The following is a 15,764-nucleotide window of genomic DNA, read 5'->3' as shown; positions in this document are numbered from 1 at the left end:
ACTTTGTATTCTGCGGCGGTTGTTTTAAAGTGCTGTCTAAATCCAGCTGGGTTGAGCATTCATTTTGTATGACATTCTGCGCTAGATGTCAGTGACACCGGAGGTCAAAAGTCATTGCCTGTTTTTCTTCCATTTTCCATTTGCTGACTATATTATTACATTGTCAGAAATATTTGTCCTGAATCTCAGTAAGAAGCCCGTTTCTTAGAAGTAATATCGTAACAAAGATGGCTGGGCTCACTGCATTTGTTGTGCCAAATTTAAATTGAGAAGACCAAGTCATGTACAATAGAGCAAATGGTTTGGGCCCGTACAAAAATGTGATTGTGAGCGTGTTAGGATAATACGCATGCAGATTCCGAACATAAGGAGACTAATGTGTAAGATTGTTTAACTTGACTTCTGATTTCCTTCATTCCAAATAATGATTTGACTCGACGTGCTTAAAAGTGAGTGGGGGGACGCGACTTGACTTGATTTTCGCCACAATCGAGTCACTTGGATCTTGCTTAACCCTTTCAGGGGCCGCGGTTACTACCGTGGACGGCTTCTCATGTTAGCACGTTACAGGGCGCATGAAAGGGTTCAAATTTTAATCTGTACGATTTATGATTTGCACATCTGTGACCCCCACCCCCCCTCACCACCGGTGTCACCAATACAAAAGTAGGTGATCCGGGGTTGCCATGGTAACCACGGACATGCTATTGTCCTTATTATACGCCGCCGAAGTAAACTCAATACTTTCGAGCTGTGATTTTTTAAAGAAATTTGACCACGGCCCTGTTAGGCAAGCGAATCAATCTTCATACAAGACGCACTTGCTAATAACTGCAGTGACCACGTGATCATCCTAAAATGCATTTCTTCAGAACCGTGAAGATAAAACGTGCCTTTCAGGAGAGATGTTCTCATTAGAGCTTTGCCGCCGGCTGGACTTGTTTGGAAGCACACGCGCACAAAGCCCAAGTTAAACTTTATGGCCTCTTGTTGCTTCTGTTGGGCTGCCGACGAACATGGGTTGAGTGTGTTTGTGTGCAGGGTGGGGAGGGGGGGGCACAGGGGGGGTCTGAATGGAGCTAATGCAACCAGAATGAACTGGTTTGGGAGACAAAGGCAAGGGGGTTGCCTAAGGGCTAGGGGAGGCGAATCGTTTCAGATGGGCTGCATTGGCCGTGATCTGATGCTCGCAGAGAGAAAGAACTCAACGAGAAAGTTGAACGCCCTCGAACTCCACTCAAGTCCCGGCTGCCCCTCAAGTAAGTGCTTCCTTGTCTTTTTCTATTTTTATTAATCTGTCTATTGTCTTTTTGAAGTGAGAGGAAGAAAGAGCGAGACTACACATAAAAGGGAAAAAAAGATTTATTCAGAGCGTATTGAGGGTTTTTTTGTGTGCGTGTGTGTGTGTGTGTTTTTTCGGTGAAAGTTTTTGTGTAACCTGGAGCAAGACTGGTCAAGGCAAACCACTTGAGAGAAGTTTTGTTATTGTTGTCCTGAACATCATCGACACATGGGTGGGTGGGGATATGCAGGGATGGGGCCTTGGCGCGTCGGAATCATCAGTTAAGTTCAAGAAATGTAACTCAAGTGGACGTATTATTGCTCCCAAAACGGGGCATGAGTTTGTCTGAGCCGTTAGCCGCTGACAATCACCCGCCTCCCAACAGCCCCCCCACTTGGCTCCCCTTTTCTATCCTTTGTTTGTACTGTCCCTCAACTTGTCGTATGCCATAATACTGACACTTTTGGGGGGGGGGGGGGGGGGTCAAAATACTGCCAGTGTCAGGTTGTTTTTCCATCAAACAAAATTATAGCAGCAATGACCACTGTGCTTCTCTGACCCTTGCCTGGAATTGTTGATTGACAGTGCTGATGTTTCTCTCCATACCAGAGGTGGCAAATTCATTTGTGTCGTTTCACTTTCCCTTGGGCAGCCGTTATGACGGGAAAGGAAATGTTTGCGCACCTCCTCGTATCATTACATGTACAGTTCACAAACAAAATGATCGATAACTAGCGTTGAAATCAGAAGTCAAGAATAATAGTTGTTTTGACTATTGTTGAAGTTATTGTAATACCTTCACACACACAAAAAATGCTCACAATAGCTCATTATTTCTTACATCTGCCAATTTGAAATTTTGGTACAGACTTTAGCAAGCATTGATTTGCTTTCGCGCACCACATAAAATTATATGGCTGTACAGATCTGCCCCCCCCCCGCCCCCGAGCCTCGAGTTTGACACCTGTGCTTTATACTGTCTGTGCCACATAATTGACTATGAACCAGTCCCTGGTGGAGTCTGTCTTTTGCAGATGTGACGATATCTTGCTTGTCAAAAAAATATCCAGAGTGGTCTCCCCAAAAATATATTGTGACCCGCCCCCACCCTCTGAGAAAAAAAAAATACAAAGAGAGGAGGGTGAGATGATAACCACGAGAGCAGAATGGCTTTGCCTTGACAGCATAACCATGGAAACTATTATGCATGATTGCAAACGTTCTGAAGATCTCAACTCAAGTGTATTTCTAGAGCACTTTCAAACAACCACCGCTGTATACAAGGTGCTGTCCATAGAGCAAATATCGTATACACAACAATAAAATGAATCACGAAGAAAGTAGAAAGCACAAAAGCAGTCAAACTAATCGTGTCTGAATCATGCTGAAATGGCAAAGGCCAAAGAATACAAACGAGTTTTGAGACCAGTTTTCAAAATGGGCATGAAGGTGCATTCAGTGTCAACACAAAGATGGCATCAAAGAACTCCTCCTCCTTCATTCAAAGCTAAGTGAATGTGCCCGATGGGAAATGCACAGAGGAATTTTGTGGTCAGGTTACAGTACATTTAGCAACTCAACGAGAGTCAAAAAACTCTTTTTGGGATCATTTGGACTCTTTGTATTTTATGGCGGACGCACCAGAGAAAATGGAAGAGATGACATACTTGGCTAGAGTGTTACACTTTAAGTACACCTACTAAAGGAAACATTGAAAATCTTTGTTATATCATCCTTAAAGTTATTAAAGAGAAGTAGTACAGGGTCAACTTTCTACCTTCCTACTTGAAAATCAGTAATTGGTCCTCGTACTGGAACATTTTCAGGATTTGAAATGCTTTCAAACAAAATGTAGATTTTAGCTTCTATGTGTCGCCATATATTGTAAATCTAATCTACCAAGGCCCTTGGCATCAATATTGCTGGCCCATGTCACTTCAACCTTTCTTTAACCAATCAGATTTCCAATTCATCCTCCCGGGGGTCCAGAGGGCTGGCCCTTACTGATGTCAGCATTTTCCCGTCCTCTAGCTGAGAGATGGGAAACACTTTGGACTGGTTGCCAGCCAATCGCAGGGTACATCTGGACAAATAAGCATTTATACTCACATTCCCACCTCCAAATGATCCTAACGCGCAAATAATCCACCAACAAAAACATGGCCGTTTCCTCTGTCATGTTTAGAAGCAAATTCACTTCTACTTTAAGGAAACAGGATTTTTAAATATACTGTAATTAATGCCATATTATAGTCAGTTCAGACCAACTTACAGTTGGTGACATAGAGTACACACCAAAAGGAGTCATAAAAAAAGCTTTAAGTACATAAGAGTGGATTAGAGTCGAACCAGACATGCCTGCCAGCAACGCATAATATTCGACCTCATTCACAGAGAAGCAAGAGAAAGAGAAGCACTGCAACAACTCAGTGGGGCTTGTGTGTATTTTAAATGCTGTCCATAACATTCGGTCGAGAGAAAGTAGCCTTTTAAAGGGGGGCTTTGTACCCTTCTCAAGGTTCTCATTTTTTTTCCCCATATTTTTTTTTCTTCCCCCCCTGACGTCTAAGGTCAGGGATGTCATCAACAAATGTCCACTGTGGGCAAGTGAAGCCATGAGAAATTTGTCTCTGGTTAAGGGCTAAAAAAAACAAATTTGACTTGACTGGACCACAATTCATGTCACAATTTATATTCTTTGTAAAGAGTGTAGCATCTGTGTTGTTACCCTGGTAACACTAACTAATGATCATAGCTTTTTTTGGGGCAAACAAAAACTGAACAATGTGCATAAAATAACATTCAATATTGCTAATAGGTCAGGTCAGGTACAACTTTATTGTCAAATGTGCTGTATGTAGTAAAAATAATGTTTTTACTGTTTATGGAAACATATCCATTTATCCCTATTAATATCACCCAGTGGCAGCATGTAGGGGTATAAAAAAAGGGGGCCTAAAATTGAGTCTTGGGGGACACCACCAGTTGTGTTTATTACTCGTAAATGAATAGTTATTGATATTTAAGATGCCACAAAAATGGAACAAAAGCCCTGACGAATAGTTAAGTAGTCAAGTGATACATTTTGATTGGGAGAAAGGAATGTTATGTTTGGGAGGGGCTAAATTCAGCTGAAAGTTAGGGAGAGCCTACACTGAATGTGCATGTACTAACGCACTTCATGGTAATTTTCAAGTATTTCAAGATCCAGGTTTCTGGTATATTTTGGTTTTAAATTATTAAAATAGGCATTTTAAAGCTTTTTGTGTGTGCTATTCATGATTAGGTTCACAACTTAATTGATAGAGCACTTTAAAAAAAACAAGCATCGCTGCATACAAAGTGCTGTGCACGGAGTAAAAATTACGCGTACAAAAACAAAGACTGTGAAAACAAGTCATTCATAACATTACAACTGTAAACAGCATAAAACACAAAAACAACAGAGTCTCAGGCTGAGTCAAAAGCCATTGAATAAAAATGTTTTAAGACAGGTTTTGTTTTTTACACCACTTTTTTTCCCCCCATATGGTTCAGTCGTTCGCACACCCCCGAAGGCAATTGAGTGTGCTTCCGAATGGTTGCTAAGTGGTGTATCTAGGTTGCTGCTGCACTTTTCAACCACGCACTTATGCTGTGCTTTTTCGTAGCACATTGCTGCAAACTCCATCCATGCTCCCCCCCACACACACACACACACACTTATTGGGTCCACGGGTGAACTTAAAGCCGATGCCAGCTGACCTTGGGCGACAGGCAATGTACACCCTTGAATGGTTGCCAGACAACTGCAGGGGACCAAGTATAGACAGTGTACGGATAGTTGGGTTCACTCACAAATGGACTTCTTCATGGTGGAATGTTGGCCTGCCCTGATGAGTTCAACCCAACACACGCAGGAGGCCCAACTTATAACTGCATTGGAATTTCCATGTGGCTGTCAATCACTGGATCATATCAGAGTTACACATGATTCAATTCAATCAAAAAAACAATAGAAATATGTTGGTGAAATTGATTGGGTACTGGAGCCCATTACATTTAGTTTGGGAATAGACTTCAATTGGGAATGGGGCAGCTTGAAGCCTCTTTTTCGAAGAGTTGCTCATTTTCCGCCAAACTTCTGCTTGTTGTGAAGTGACTGGAGTTAAGCTTACCGCCACCATGAGTTGAGCACATTTTATACCATGAATCAAAGCAAGCCAAAATCAAGTCAAAGCAAAAAAAAAAATCTTGAAAAGCCCGCAAGCCAGCGAGCACCACTGCTCGACATTCACTTCAACCGTCCTGTGTGAAGTTTGCATCGTTATCTCCAGGTAATCCATCTTTAGATAAGAAAAGATAAGAAAACCTTTATTTTTGTCTCACAAGGGAGAAATCCCGATTTGGTCACATTGCAAAAACATGCATGTCATTGAAGTCACAAAATTCTAAATAGGTATGAATGAATGTGAGTGTGAATGCTTTGTCGAATAAAATTGCTGGCAATCCGTCTAGGGCGTACTTTCCTTCTTGGCCAAAAATCAGTTGGGATGGGCTCCAGCTCACCCAACGGCCCTGAAACACGGATAGAAAATGGACGGATAGATTTTCATCCGTTTGCCAGACCTGGAAAAAGGCAAGCTTGTTTCTATCGTTCATTTCTGACGATACCTTGACCTCCTTCCACAGATAGCCCTGACAATTTAAAAATAAAGAACTAAAACTGAACAGATTTTTTTTTCCTATGCGCATGCACTATATTCCAGGTCAACTTTGAATCGGGCTACAAACATGTTCACAATAATTTGTCTTTTTCAAACTATGAAATACAGATCTTTTCAAAACGCACGAATAGCCCGGCCGACATAAATAAATGGTTGATTAATCCTTTATCGGTGTTTCAGAGAGAAGGGAAAGTTGATTTTTTTGATGTAGTATCCAACGGAGTGCCTGAGACCTCTTTCCGACCTGTTTTTGATGAATATTTAACCCTTCTAGGAGCAGCAGGGGAGACAGGGGTACCAGCACTCCAACTCCCCTATTTATGTTTTTGTTTTTTTTAAGTCATGTTATTCATTACACGTTTTTGGATCAAACATCAACTTTGAAACATTGTAATGTCCTATTTGTGTGTGATCTTTCTTATGCTGTTTTACTGTTTCGAGATCTCCCCCCACCCCCACTCCATGGACGCTCAAAGATCAACAGGCGCGTGTTTTTGTGAAAATGTGCTGGGGACATGGACTAGGGCAGTAGGCGGGGGGACACCCTGAACTATTCGCACTCACAATCACACCATGGGACAATTTTAGAGTGTTCCCTTAATCTGCCATGCATGTTTTTGGAATGTGGGAGGAAACCGGAGTACCCGGGGAAAACCCACGCGGGCTCGGGGAGAACATGCAAACTCCACACAGGAAGGCCAGAGCCGGAATCGAACCCTGGACCTCTGCGCTGTGAGGCAGACGCGCTAACCAGTCGCCCACCGGGCCGCCAAAATCTTTTGTTGCATCTATTTTGTTAACTCATTCACTCCCAAAGACGTTTTTAAACGTCTTTTTAGACTTGGTCCAGAATTGGCTGGTACTGAATGAATAACCATCCATCCATTTTCAACACCGCTTATCCTGAAGAGCATTGCAGGAATGGCTGGAGCCCATCCCGCCGGACTCTCGGATGGAAGGCAGACTACACCCTGCACTGGTCGCAGGGCACATATAGAGACAAACGACCATTCACACCCACACTACACCGTCAGCAAAATAATGACATTGTTAAATCCGGATGTCAATCGGGTAAAATTTGACAAAGTGTCTAGAAGGGTTTCACAACCCATAACAGCATCCTGGCAATATAAAATATGTTTCCAAAAGACTACCTTTTTTTGTTGTTTGTCGAAACAGAAAGCCGAATGGTGAACGGCTTGATACGTTAATGTGGACTTTGTGGCTTCTGTGTGTTTTCAAAGGATGAAGGCGACGCTGCTGCTGCTCTTTGTTGCTCTCGTCACAATCAAACTCATAGCCGGAGGGAAAAACAACAGAGGTATGAATTTTCCTCCACCACTCTTGCTTTTTGCTCATGTCTAAAAGTATCTACTTCCAACAAAGATGAAAGGCTTAGATTTAAAGTTTAAAAGGAGAGGTCTTATGCATCCCCCCCCCCCAATAGAAAACAGGTACCTTCGACATGCTTTCCGAGGATGAAAGATTTACCACACACACTGTTGCTTGTCTCGCTGAAATCAGCCCATTTGTTAGGGCGAGACAAGTGAGTGAGTGTATACTTCCCTCATGTACTGCCGAGCCAAGTTTACGGATTTCGTTACTGTGACAACCAGCGGCGGAGCAAGAGGACTGAGCAGGCACGAGGAGAGCCCAGAGGGCAGAATCAAAGCCAACCTTCAAAAAGACGTGAAAAGCATTTTCACTCATGGAGGCAGCAGTTCATACATGACACTTTTTCGGTAACATCGGAGTAGAAGTGCGCAAAGATTCACTCACTGACACATTTTCAGAAAGATGCAGATAGCAAAAGATGTACCAGATACTGTTGGAAAATCCTTTCTACTGTAAATGACGTTACACATACTGGCGAGTGGCACGAGACGAAGCTTCCTCCACTTGTGGAAAAAACAAAACAACAAAAACAACATTAGAGCATTTGCCAAAATTGACAATTTTAGCCTGCTTCCCAACTGCCATCGTTTGAATCTGTCAAGAGTCAGTTGAAAAGACGCTACGTGAGCTAAATCCCTTCCATTGGTTAGCGTGTGCTCACTGTAAGTGACCTTTCAACGGGTTAGTTGATTCAAAGATGTAAGTGGTGGAAACTCATAATGGAGGGACCGGCTCACGGCAGTATGTTAGCCCGATTAATGTCAAAGATGAGCCCATTTCATGGCGAAACGAGTAGTGCTGAGTTTAGCTAGCAGGCTAGCTATCACGTTTTGCCAAATTACTCAAAGACAACACAACCAAACTTGTTTTACCACCAGAGGAGTTTGTCCGTGTTTACATTGGTTTGAATGTAGCCTCGCTTCACAAATCCTGATTCCGCTTTCGGTTCTTTGTCACAAACGTGACGCATGATTCTCAAACATGGCCACTCACGGTGGAGTTTTCTGTCTTTTAGTAATTGCGGCGGTAGAATTGGGCGTCATGGGGTGTTTGCGCCATTGCAGAATGAAGATACCCCCCCACAAACACACATCAGCAGAGGGCTGAATTTGTCACCTCAAACATATACAGCAAAATCATTTTTGACCACCTGTGCTGCAAAACAGACCTCCATTGAGCCAGTCTAACATTTAGGGTCAACTTTTTGTCACCAAATTTGCAGATGCGCTGGGGGGCGAGACAGAAACACCCAATGAGGCGTCTGCCAGATTCATAAACACGCTGACCCAGCACAAAAATGACACAGGACCCGTTTTTTTCTGCCAAACACAGAAGTTGACAGAAGAATCAGCGCAACATGACCCCGAACACATTAGACTAGCTTTGCACTGGCCCGAAACTGAAGTTAAGCCCATTACACACTGGCGCCAGTCTACCAAAAACGGGGCCCTGAAAGTTTTTACAGTCACAATTTAATATTTTGAATGTGACATCAATTATAAATTGAAAACAGGTGCTAAACCTACTTGTCAAGCATGACTGTTGATAATTGTGCGTTGCTTGAGAATCTCCTGAGCTTCTCTGTGCTCCCGTTTGCTAGTCTTATTACGTAAGATGAGTGGATATTCCTCCATAGTTTTTTCAGCCAGAGGCCGCCATGAGTGCGTTTGCAAGTGGACGCCAAATGATTGTTACCACGTTAGTCACGCCTTCTGTTTCTGATTGGTTGTTTTTCCTCAGCACCGGTGGTTTCCCAATCTTGGGGGTGTCAGATCATACTGACGCCTTCAACAAATACGACTAAAAGTGTGGCTTTTTTTTTTTGAGACCTTTGAGACTCTTTGATGATGGCTATAGAAATAAACTTAAGTTTCAAGGTCGCTGACAACGGCTGTTAATCCATTTTTGCTCTTTCCACAGAGAAAATCAAACCTTCCCAGTCCGGATCAGATTGCACCGACTGGCGCTACGGAAACTGCGTCGCTAGCAACGGAGACTGCGGAGCCGGGTTTCGGGAGGGCATATGTAATCAGCAGACCAAGAAAATGAAATGCAAAGTGCCATGCAACTGGAAAAAGGACTTTGGCGGTAACAACCCTTAACTTGTACAAACTCAACAGACATTAATTATTGCCACATCATTGGAGATCCAACCTTTGTGTTTTCTCCAGCTGACTGCAAGTACAGGTTTGAAAGTTGGGGCGACTGCGACCCAGATGCCGGCATCCAGACCAGAAGTGGAACCTTGAAGAAGGCGCTGTACAATGCCAAGTGCCAGCAGACCATTTCGGTCAACAAACCCTGTGCTGGCAAAACAAAGACAAATAAAGGTTAGACTGACTGCCGTGTATAAACATGTACACATTACAATTGCTGAACCTGCGATTAGCAGGAAACATGTCGATAATAATACACCGTCATGTACGAGCCCCGTTTCGGCCAGCTGGCCCGACATCGGATATTTTGTTTTTATGATTACTCCCCACTCACCCTTGTTTTTAAGATCAGTTATTTTGAGCGTAGCAACTTTTGAAAATGGACTCAAATGCTAAAACACACACATTTTCCCTTGAAACGACACAAAATTATTTGCTCTGCCACATTGTCGGAAAAACACACGGCCCGTCTGCCTAGAAGCAAAAGTGCATTGCAAATTGCTACATTTACTTGACGTCCAAATATTTCAACAACCACAGCGAAAAACCAAACCAATATAGATAGATCCAAATATAAGAAAATTATGAATTGAGTTGAAATAGTGTGATCTTGACTTTAGTTAACATATTGATTTGTGTTGCGTAAATAATGCTCTTTATATTTTGTATCGTTTGGATTTCCAGGAAAGAAGAAAAAAGCCAACGGACAGTAAATGCAAAAGAGAAGAATTTCTGGGGACAAACAAGACAAGGATCTTTATCAATAAATTTTGTGGCGCAACACTCACATCTGATGTTTGAACGGCGGTACTGACATTTAGACAACTAAACTCGTTTTGTTTGTAGGCTCACTCAAAAGCGGAATAGTCTTGACGTAGAAAGTAGAAAACACTCCATTGTAAATCTCGTCTGAATCGGATGTCAATTTGGTCAAAAGACCACCCCTGCTATTACTAATATCTAGTCAATAGTCTCGAGTGTGTGCGCTGTAACAGCAGATCCCATTAGACTTTATGGTGCACACATTTTCAGATGATGATGTCATTTCGTCAATCATGGATAGTATTAATAAAGACCAAGATGATATTCCGGCAAAATGTTTTTGTGTATTCTTCAAACTTTACCTGCTCATATACAGCTGCAAAAACTTTATTTGTACAACACACTGTTCATTATTACAAAGAGAGTAAGTACCGTATTTTCCGCACTATAAGGCGCTTCAGGGTATAAGGCACACCTTCAATGAATGGCCTATTTTAGAACGGTTTTTAATATATGGGGATCACCGCGTCATAAGGTACATAGACGAGAATAGAAGCTTCAATAGTGACTGTGGTTGCGTTACGCATCCACTAGATGGAGCAACGCTAAAGGGAATACAAAACAATACAGCTTTATTTATATAGCATTTTCACAACCGCTGCAGCTGTAACAAAGCATTTAAATGCTACATTCAGAAAATCAGAATATTGATCCATATATAGCAAGTCTTTTTCAAACAGCTGTTTTTCCCCCCACTTATCTTTCACTCAATAACACCAAGTCACCGTTGTGAGATTCGTTTCATGTTGATTCCAGGCTACCATACGTGTTGTGTGTCGCCGTTGCATCGAGGCGCCGGTCAGAAAACAACAAGGTGGCGCTTCTCTCTCATGACAGCCAACTTTAAAGTTAACCTACTCAAGTGATCAACGTTTTGATGTTTGCGAAATGTGTAAAAAAAAAAACAGTGCCACTAAGCGTCGATCTATGTCCCGCAATCAATATGGCGACAACACACGCGTTAAATCCAAAAGGAGAAAGACGCCAAGCCCACAAAGATGTACAGTATTTGTCTTTTATCATGCCCGAGTGCTGTTCAGGATGTCGACGTGTGGTTTCGTGTAAAAGTTGAGAATGCATCGCACTGCCGAAAGAGAAAGTTCAAACCGGTGTGTGCACGACACACAGGATTCCCCAAAAGTAAACCGCGGACAAAAATAGATTTTTCAAGCGTTGACTTGATGACTAAGTGGGAACAACAACAGAAGCGGGAAAGTGAGGCAGGGATGGACGACGATCATACAGATTGCCTGGCGGAGTTTACACAACCCACAGCACACTTGATCTCGATACTAATCAATGGGACCTTGGCAACAATCTTTAACAACAACGAGAATTAAATGATCTTTAGCTTCATAAGAGGATCAAAATATTAGAAACAGGTCTGAGTGACAGCTCCGTTCTTGTTTATCAGTCAAGTCAATCCCTCCAGGTTTCCACAAGCCAATTCTGGATCGCTGTGCATTAAAATGTTTTCCAAAAAGGTTCGGTCATTCTTTTGCAATCAAAGATAAAATTGCACAAGACTTGAACATTTTAGTTTCATCTGTTGTTGTCTCCTTTATTTTTCTGTTTTGTTCATCTGAGGGGCCGCTATGGCCGTTGCTCATCATGGCATGCGTATGCAAGTGCGTGCGTATGCGCCGTAACGTGTCGTTCGCGGGAGGGCGGTTGATCGAAAAGTCGATATTAGGTCCAAAAAGTTTGGGCACCCCTGATAGAGGCGGTGTAGTAGTACAGTGCTTGCAAACCACTCTTGACACTCGAGCAGAGAAAATTAGAAACGGGGGGGGGGGGGGGGGGGGGTACGCCTTGTTTTCTTTTGAGTAGATTGCAAAAATAATCCAATCATTTGTTTTACTTACGAGATAAAATTTATAGTACACAGCCTACGTAGACTGTGTTCCAAATCACGATTTGCTTAATGTCAAATAAACCTTTGAGGATTCCCCCCCCCCCCCCCCTTACGTTATTTCCTTGTTTCTCCTCTGCTTAGATCAGTCAAATCTCCAACAGGTTTCAACACTAGCGTCCCAGGGGAGCCGAATTAAATGGAAATGACTTCAGGAGGCTATTCTGAGTCATTAAGCGAGTCACAGTTTTGATGCACAATGAAGAAATAGGAAGCATCTATCCCGTTGACGAAAAGCACACTTGAGTACACTTGATGCCCTGCAAAAGGAATTGAAAGACTGGACACCTGGAGAGGACATCACACTGTTATATAACAGCAAGTAAATGGGTTTGTTGCAATCGCACAGCATTAGGGATTAATACATTGTTCACAAAAAAAAACACTGTTTTGACCAGAGAAGAAGACAACAGCAGCCTCAGTCCGCCACTGAGACAGACCCATGACAGCAGACGCTATCAATAGCAGTCTCACATTTACACATTTAATAGCACTCTCCTTAGTTTGTAAGGTGTAGGCAGGGATTACATTTAGATTTTATATGCAGGTGTAAATGGTTTAAAACTTCGTTTCTTTATAAATCTTGTTTAATCATAAGGTGCATTACTAGATTTTTCAATCCCAATTTCTTGTTAAAGTTTGTACAATGAATGGGATCAGTTGCAATGCATATATGTGAATGATAAAAGTAAATTGCACATTTGTTGAAGGAAATGTAAGGTGCTTCATGAAATGTTTTGTAAAAGATACGTTCATTAAATTTCAATATTTTCTAAATGTTCTTGTGCTTCTTTGTACCAAAACAAAGGAAAGACATTGTTTTGGTTGTTTAGAGCAAAGTATGGTATCATTTCAATGGTCCAAATGAGTTTGACACCAGTGATGTATAGTAAGGCGTTTTTTAAACCGAAAAAAACAACCATGTACAGAAAGACGTTTTTAGCCGACAAAAGCGACCATGTATAATAAGGCATTTTTAGCCGAAAAAAAAACGACCATGTGTAGTAAGGCATTTTTAGCCGAAAAAAAAGACCATATATATAGTAAGGCGTTTTTAGCCGAACCCCCCCCCGACCATGTATAGTAAGGTGTTTTTAGCCGAAAAAAAACTCGACCATGTATAGTAAGGCGTTTTTAGACGAAAAAAACGACCATGTATAGTAAGGCGTTTTAACTCGAAAAAAAACGACCATGTATAGTAAGGCGTTTTTAGCCGAAAAAACCGACCATGTATAGTAAGGCGTTTTTGACCGAAAAAAACAACCATGTATAGTAAGGCGTTTTTGGACGAAATTTTTAGGCGAAAAAAAAGATCGTGTATAGTAAGGCGTTTTTGGACGAAAAAAAACGACCATGTATAGTAAGCCGTTTTTAGCCGAAAAAAACGACCATGTATAGTAGGGCGTTTTAACTCGAAAAAAAAACGACCATGTATAGTAAGGTGTTTTTGGATGAAATTTTTTGCCCAAAAAAAACGACCATGTATAGTAAGGCGTTTTAACTCGAAAAAAACGACCATGTATAGTAAGGCGATTTTAGCCGAAAAAAACAACCATGTATAGTAAGGCGTTTTTAGCCGAAAAAAACGACCATGTATCGCAAGGCGTTTTTAGCCGAAAAAAATGACCATGTATAGTAAGGCGTTTTTGGACAAAATTTTTAGCCGGAAAAAAAGATCGTGTATAGTAAGGCGTTTCTAGCCGAAAAAAACAACCATGTATAGTAAGGCGTTTTTGACCGAAAAAAACAACCATGTATAGTAAGGCGTTTTTGGATGAAATCTTTAGCCGAAAAAAATGACCATGTATAGTAAGGCGTTTTAACTCGAAAAAAACGACCATGTATCGTAAGCCATTTTTAGCCGAAAAAAACGACCATATAGAGTAAGGCGATTTTAGCCGAAAAAAACGACCATGGCGTTTTTGGACGACATTTTTAGACCAAAAAAACGAACATGTATAGTAAGGCGTTTTTAGCCGAAAAAAACGACCATGTATTTTAAGAGGTTTTTCGCCGAAAAAAAACGACCATGTATAGTATGGCGTTTTTGGACGAAATTTTTAGCCGAAAAAAAAGACCATGTATAGTAAGGCATTTTTAGCAGAAAAAAAATGACCATGTATGGTAAGGCGTTTTTAGCCGGAAAAAAACACCATGTATAGTAAGGCGATTTTAGCCGAAAAAAAACGACCATGTATAGTAAGGCGTTTTTGACCGAAAAAAACGACCATGTATAGTAAGGCGTTTTTAGCGGAAAAAAACGACCATGTATAGTAAGGCGATTTTAGCCGAAAAAAAAAGACCACGTATAGTAAGGTGTTTTAAGCCGAAAAAAACGACCACGTATAGAAAGGCGTTTTTAGCCCAAAAAAAACGACCATGTATAGTAAGGCGTTTTTAGCCGAAAAAAACGACCATGTATAGTCAGGCGATTTTATCCGAAAAAAACAACCATATATATAGTAAGGCGTTTTTGACCGAAATTTTTTGCCGAAAAAAAAGATCGTGTATAGTAAGGCGTTTTAACTCGAAAAAAACGACCATGTATCGTAAGGCGATTTTAGCCGAAAAAAAACGACCATGTATAGTAAGGCGTTTTTGGACGAAATTTTTAGCCGAAAAAAACGACCATGTATAGTAAGGCGTTTTTAGCCGAAAAAAACAACCATGTATAGTAAGGCAATTTTAGCCGAAAAAAAACGACCATGTATATATAGTAAGGCGTTTTTGACCGAAAAAAACGACCATGTATAGTAAGGCGTTTTTGGACGAAATTTTTTGCCGAAAAAAAACAACCATGTATAGTAAGGCGTTTTTGACCGAAAAAAACGACCATGTATAGGAAGGCGTTTTTGGACGAAAAAAAAGACCATGTATAGTAAGCCGTTTTTAGCCGAAAAAAACGACCATGTATAGTAAGGCGATTTTAGCCGAAAAAAACAACCATGTATAGTAAGGCGTTTTTGGACGAAATTTTTAGCCGAAAAAAACGACCATGTATAGTAAGGCGGTTTTATCCGAAAAAAAACGACCATGTATAGTAAGGCCTTTTTGGACGAAAAAAAAAAAAGACCATGTATAGTAAGGCGATTTTAGCCGAAAGAAAACGACCATGTATAGTAAGGCATTTTTAGACGAAAAAAAAGACCATGAATAGTAAGGCGATTTTAGCCGAAAAAAACGACCATGTATAGTAAGGCGTTTTTGACAGAAAAAAACGACCATGTATAGTAAGGCGTTTTTGGACGAAATTTTTAGCCGAAAAAAACGACCATATCTAGTAACGCCTTCCTATACATGGTCGTTTTTTTCGTCCAAAAACGCCTTCCTATACATGGTCGTTTTTTTCGTCTAAAAACGCCTTACTATATATACATGGTCGTTTTTTTCGGCTAAAAACGCCTGACTATACATGGTCGTTTTGTTTCGGCGGAAAACACCTTACGATATATGGTCGTTTTTTTCGGCGAAAATTTTCGTCCAAAAATGCC

The 15,764-nt window shown here is 41.2% G+C and overlaps 1 protein-coding gene across 1 annotated transcript; it reads left to right on the top strand.

Annotated features, from left to right (window-relative positions):
• Window positions 1-1,093: 1,093 nt before the first annotated feature.
• Window positions 1,094-10,636, top strand: LOC147210450 (midkine-B-like). Its single transcript, XM_086110765.1, has 5 exons — window positions 1,094-1,259; window positions 7,233-7,309; window positions 9,304-9,471; window positions 9,555-9,713; window positions 10,224-10,636. Exons 2-5 carry the CDS (start codon window positions 7,234-7,236, stop codon window positions 10,250-10,252), a joined length of 432 nt encoding a protein of 143 aa, XP_085966891.1. The 5' UTR covers window positions 1,094-1,259; window position 7,233; the 3' UTR covers window positions 10,253-10,636.
• The last annotated feature ends 5,128 nt before the right edge of the window (window positions 10,637-15,764 follow it).

This window comes from Hippocampus guttulatus, chromosome 1 (assembly GCF_054856545.1).
Source record: "Hippocampus guttulatus isolate MCC_2025c chromosome 1, RoL_Hgut_1.0, whole genome shotgun sequence".
In the NCBI taxonomy this organism is placed as follows: domain Eukaryota; kingdom Metazoa; phylum Chordata; class Actinopteri; order Syngnathiformes; family Syngnathidae; genus Hippocampus; species Hippocampus guttulatus.
Note: the sequence above shows the minus strand (reverse complement) of the source record. Positions and strands in the feature narration are given on the sequence as shown.

What these genes read in the sequence shown, in the direction of transcription:
- LOC147210450 (XM_086110765.1), top strand. Translation starts at nt 7,234, where the DNA reads ATGAAGGCGACGCTGCTGCTGCTCTTTGTTGCTCTCGTCACAATCAAA. An exon ending in CGGAGGGAAAAACAACAGAG is followed by an intron (nt 7,310 to 9,303) that starts GTATGAATTTTC and finishes CTCTTTCCACAG; the next exon opens with AGAAAATCAAACCTTCCCAG. An exon ending in CAAAACAAAGACAAATAAAG is followed by an intron (nt 9,714 to 10,223) that starts GTTAGACTGACT and finishes TTGGATTTCCAG; the next exon opens with GAAAGAAGAAAAAAGCCAAC.